Source organism: Erpetoichthys calabaricus, chromosome 9, assembly GCF_900747795.2.
Source record: "Erpetoichthys calabaricus chromosome 9, fErpCal1.3, whole genome shotgun sequence".
Taxonomy (NCBI): Eukaryota; Metazoa; Chordata; class Cladistia; order Polypteriformes; family Polypteridae; genus Erpetoichthys; species Erpetoichthys calabaricus.
This window is the reverse complement of record NC_041402.2, coordinates 142,129,831-142,135,830: the sequence shown is the minus strand read 5'-3', so window position 1 is coordinate 142,135,830 and position 6,000 is coordinate 142,129,831. Positions and strand designations below refer to the sequence as shown.

Here is a 6,000-nt window from a genome sequence, read left to right as displayed (position 1 = left end):
ATATGAATATACTGTAAAGAGGAGATTGTGGATTCCATGACTGTGAGGCAGTCTTGCCCTGTGCCTGCAAAACAATCTTAATGAATGAAGAAAATGGGATATGTTGCAGAGGTGGATTAGGAAAGTTTCTTAATATGATTTACAGTATAATGAAATGTGCATCCGCAGCAACCCTTGCTGGGTTTAGTTGAGTGACCAGACTGTGATTATGTTGAAAATAAAGTAATTCATACTTGGGTGATCTGCATAATAATAATAAACTGCACTGAAATACAGTAATCCCTCCTCCATCGCGGGGGTTGCGTTCCAGAGCCACCCGCGAAATAAGAAAATCCGCAAAGTAGAAATCATATGTTTATATGGTTATTTTTATATTGTCATGCTTGGGTCACAGATTTGCTCAGAAACACAGGAGGTTGTAGAGAGACAGGAACGTTATTCAAACACTGCAAACAAACATTTGTCTCTTTTTCAAAAGTTTAAACTGTGCTCCATGACAAGACAGAGATGACAGTTCCGTCTCACAATTAAAAGAATGCAAACATATCTTCCTCTTCAAAGGAGTGCGCATCAGGAGCAGAGCCTGTCAGAAAGAGATAGGAAAGCAAACAAATCAATAGGGTTGTTTGGCTTTTAAGTATGCGAAGCACCGCCGGTACAAAGCTGTTGAAGGCGGCAGCTCACACCCCCTCCGTCAGGAGCAGGGAGAGAGAGAGAGAGAGACAGAGAAAAACAAACAGTCAAAAATCAATACGTGCCCTTCGAGCTTTTAAGTATGCGAAGCACCGTGCAGCATGTCGCTTCATGAAGCAGCTGCACAGAAGGTAGCAACGTGAAGATAATCTTTCAGCATTTTTAGACGAGCGTCCGTATCGTCTAGGTGTGCGAACAGCCCCCCTGCTCACACCCCCTACGTCAGGATCAGAGAAAGTCAGCGCAAGAGAGAGAGAGAGAAAAGTAAGTTGGGTAGCTTCTCAGCCATCTGCCAATAGCGTCCCTTGTATGAAATCAACTGGGCAAACCAACTGAGGAAGCATGTACCAGAAATTAAAAGACCCATTGTCCTCAGAAATCCTCGAACCAGCAAAAAATCCGCGATATATATTTAAATATGCTTACATATAAAATCCGCGATAGAGTGAATCCGCGAAAGGCGAAGCGCGATATAGCGAGGGATCACTGTAGATAATAAGGAGATGTTGTTATATAACCATTATATCTGTTTGTTTTATGTATGTTTTTATCTGTAAATTATAACAGTCTGTGTTATACGTAACTTCAGGTGTACAAAATTGCAACTGACTAAATGTGCCGTATTTCTTTTTTATTTGTTAAGGTTGCTAAATCATTTATAGCTGGAGTTTAACAGGACATAATCTAACCTGAAACCTTCCAGCTAGTGAAAAACTGTCAAATGTAGCCAGTGAGCTAAATAGACGAATTAGCTATGCAAAATAAATGGACATCTCACTTTTTGTTTTGTATTTTCAGTTGGCAACTACAGTTTGTCCAGTCAGAGTTTCAAGGTCAGCTCCCCAAGCCATATGCAAGTGGTCCTGGAGCAACCCGAATAATTCCATTGCACATGAATGACCAGAATATGGAAGAACCCACAAGATATGTAAGACCCTATTTTCTTACATGCTAAGCAACTTTTATGTAGAATCAATTACTAGTCATGTCTCAGGATGGTTTACTGTAACTAGCAGCATTTGCTTTCAGTGTTAAATGTTCTTACTGACTATAGTAGGATATGCTTCATTAGTCATATTTCATTTGTCATTATAAAGATCCTGTGATTCTGACAGAAAATATTTACATGAGTTTAATAAAAATGACATTGTGAATGTACCTAATTTGTGCAGAAAATTCACCACAAAATAATGGGAAACTAGCAAATTGTGCTTGAGAAAATTTCACAAGAATAAAAGTGTTAATGAAAAGATGATGAGGGAGAGAAGAACATCATGTTACAGTAAGAAAGGAGATTATTTTAATAAGAAATGACTTGTGAGAGGACTTAATATTAGAATAGTCACGTGATTAGTATGAGATGTTATTATTATTAAAAGTCACTTACAACAGCATGAATACAGTAATCCCTCCTCCATCGTGGGGGTTGCGTTCCAGAGCCACCCGCGAAATAAGAAAATCCGCGAAGTAGAAACCATATGTTTATATGGTTATTTTTTATATTGTCATGCTTGGGTCACAGATTTGCGCAGAAACACAGGAGGTTGTAGAGAGACAGGAACGTTATTCAAACACTGCAAACAAACATTTGTCTCTTTTTCAAAAGTTTAAACTGTGCACCATGACAAGACAGAGATGACAGTTCCGTCTCACAATTAAAAGAATGCAAACATATTTTCCTCTTCAAAGGAGTGCGCATCAGGAGCAGAGTCTGTCAGAAAGACAGAGGAAAGCAAACAAATCAATAGGGCTGTTTGCTTTTAAGTATGCGAAGCACCGCGGCACAAAGCTTTTGAAGGCGGCAGCTCACACCCCCTCCATCAGGAGCAGGGAGAGAGAGAGAGAGAGACAGAGTTTGTTTTTCAATCAAAAATCAATACGTGCCCTTCGAGCTTTTAAGTATGCGAAGCACTGTGCAGCATGTCGTTTCAGGAAGCAGCTGCACAAAAGATAGCAACGTGAAGATAATCTTTCAGCATTTTTAGACGAGCGTCCTTATCGTCTAGGTGTGCGAACAGCCCCCCTGCTCAATCCCCCTACGTCAGGATCAGAGAAAGTCAGCGCAAGAGAGACAGAAAAGTAAGCCGGGTAGCTTCTCAGCCATCTGCCAATAGCGTCCCTTGTATGAAATCAACTGGGCAAACCAACTGAGGAAGCATGTACCAGAAATTAAAAGACCCATTGTCCGCAGAAATCCTCGAACCAGCAAAAAATCCGCGATATATATTTAAATATGCTTACATATAAAATCTGCGATGGAGTGAAGCCGCGAAAGGCGAAGCGCGATATAGCGAGCGATTACTGTATTTACATTACAAAGTGTAACATGAACAGGTTAACAGAACATATTGGATAAGAAGGGAAATGGAGGGCACATATAAGTCAGTATGTGTGAAGTGTGGCCGTCAGGTAATGTTGTTTTCCAACGTCTATGATAATTGTCGGAAAACGCAATTTGTTGCATAAACGTTATTGTCAGCGAAAATATTCCCCTGTGCATAACCCATAAGTATCTGTATGTATAAGCCAGGTTTTGATGCAACTATGGAAAATGTAGTGTACAACTGCCAATGGGTAAAAACACGGCCTGGCAAATAAACTTTGACGTTATTAAACGTTTGTCGTTGTGACTTGGTGATAGTCATACAATATGCTTAACGAATGGGGATTACCTACCCCGTAATATAAAGGGAATATCTTGTTTTGAGTTGTCAGTATTATGGAATCCCTGTAGTTTTTCCATTGTAATGTTTCTTGTTGTCTGGCAGCTTGTCGATGTTCTTCAGAAAGGTTGTACAGTGGTACCTCGGTTCATTAATGTCTCGGTACACATACAACTCGGTTTACGACCAAAAAGTTCGCCAAACTTTTGCCTCGGTTCACGACCACACACTCGGTATACGAACAAGCCAGGTTCCCTTTCGGTTTGTACATGTTCAGTCTCTCCCTGTGCAGCGAGCAAGAGAGAGAGCGAGAGCGCGAGCGCGCGACACACACACGCACACACACAGAGGCAACACACACCCAGGCAGCGAGAGAGATAGTGCCGCGCACACACACAGGCAGCGCAAGAGAGAGGCAGATTCGCACACACAAAGGAGCGCGAGAGAGAGGCGTGCAGACACACAGGAGCGCGCTAGAGAGACACACACACAGGTGCTTCAGGCTCGCAGAAGAGAGAGCAAGCGGGCGGGCGAGTGGGAGAGGGAGGACTGGACATATATGGTAGAGAAGGCTTGTTTTTCTTTTCAGTTCTGTTTACATTGATCGGTTCGTAGCCTGCATTGTTGCAATGTTACTTTTCTTGGTGGTTTATTAAATTACGGATTTTTCAAATGTTCATTTTTTTCCCCTGTACTTAAAACTCATTAAAGAAAAGTGTTTTTGACGAGTGGTTCCTAGCACTATAGCGTGAACTATTGCAGTATTAGTTTTCTCTGTTGTTCAAGGTTTTCTCAGTGTTATTCAATGTTTTTACATTTAGTTTACTATTACGCTGTGCATTCTATGGTTTAATTAACTATATTTGTGCTTAAAAATTTTTAAAAATATATATATACATACAGTTTGTACGGTCTGGAATGGATTAATTGTATTTACATACAATCCTATGGGGGAAATTGCTTCGGTTCACGACCAAATCGGTTTACGACCAGAGTTTTGGAACGAATTATGGTCGTGAACCGAGGTTCCACTGTATGTGTAATTAATTTTTTGTTCACAGTCTAGGTGGAAGACTTGCTGCCGCTGATCTTCGGATAATGTCGCTCTGTGGTTTGTCATATATTGTCTTTGTTGCTCTAAGCCATCTTGCCTGGCGTGATGTAGATGTTTCTGCTTCTGTCCATTGGTGTGAGTATGTATGCCGGCGAGACTGTTTCTGTTGGTTGCAGCTAGGCTGTATGTGCCTTTTAATTTTAATGGGAGGCTTACGTTGAAGTGATGGAAAAAGGAGGTGTAAAATGGTAGTGTCATAATGCAGTTTCGGTCAATAGAAAGTATGCACCGAATAAACAGTCAAATACCACAGTCAATAAATGTTCACATTGAAGACTTGAAGATAAGCCTAAAATCAAAACTCTGCCAGGAACATGGATTCTTTGCTATTGTTGTGAAGGAATATAGTAGTTGTGGCAACCGTTGTTTATATAAGGTTGGGCCCATATATTCTAGGCAGTAATCATTTCATTTAACTTTTTCTTTCTACGTTTTGTTTTGACTCTGTTTTTTATTATAATAAGCCAGGTTTTACTGAAGTTAATATTGGCTTAATTTGACATTTAAATTAGAAAATGAAAAATGTTTTACTCTTTTTATCAGAGCTGGCAAGCTGCTATCACAACTGTTCCAAGGTTGGAGCATTTACCTGGTATCCTCTTAAAAACTGTAAGCAATTTAAAGAATTACAGTCAGTCAGTTAAATCCTTATGTTAGATGTCAAAGTTTTCCAGGCTTTTTTAACCTTTACTAGTCCATTGTGGTCAGTGTACTATTCTATGCTGTGATCTGCTGGGGAAATAACTTAGGTTCAATAAATGCCGAAAAGCCAAGGCAATGGTAGAAATATTGTTCATTATGGCTAATACTGCTCATTTTCTCCATTACACATCGAAAATAACTTGTATATGGACATTATTCCACCTGCCCCCTTTTAACATGCACAATCAACCAGAATCAAATATACACTGGTGCTAATAGAATACTGTAGTAGTTTTATGGACATTAAATATACATTATAATAGTACCCTTTCCTGCGTTTCAGAAAATATGTTAATAAACCTTTATCAAGCAGTTTTTTTTCTGTACTGCTTTAGGGTGGACTCAGGTTGTGGTCCTGAGCCTACTAAATATAACATTCATCCATTTTCTGATCTCCTCATCCACTTTTGGTTTGGAGGTAGCTGCAGTCAGATTATCTTTCAATATTGAAATATCTAAGCTGTTGAATGCAAGCTGGAAAGCATTATAAATAGAATTGCTATTAATTCTTTCTTTAATAAAAAGTTACCAACAGCAAATCTGTCATGGTTTTCACTGCAGTTCAAAATTAGAATAACAAATGTTTAAGGGACTACTGAAGTCAGCTTTTAGTTAAAGAAAACATGCAGTACATTGCCATCTAGTATAAAAGATGAGAAATATTGTTTCAAAGGTCTTTTTTTGTATCCTCATGAGCTGCTGAGAAATAGCTCCTATACCAAAGACTGAGGCATATGAAGCAGAAAATAAAAGCTGGCCTGCTGTGCATTTGTTTTGTAGTGTAGTATCACTGTATGTGAAAAGCACATAGCTACATGCATTGTGCCA

General features: G+C 39.5%; 1 protein-coding gene across 2 annotated transcripts in view; it reads left to right on the top strand.

The window, feature by feature from the left end:
* alg9 (ALG9 alpha-1,2-mannosyltransferase) overlaps positions 1-6,000 on the top strand; it is a 204,893-nt gene that overhangs the window by 150,358 nt on the left and 48,535 nt on the right. For both annotated transcript variants that reach the window (XM_051932271.1, XM_028810266.2), the window contains one exon: positions 1,492-1,621. In XM_051932271.1, coding sequence (XP_051788231.1) covers positions 1,492-1,621 — 130 coding nt within the window. The remainder of the gene's footprint in view (positions 1-1,491; positions 1,622-6,000) is intronic.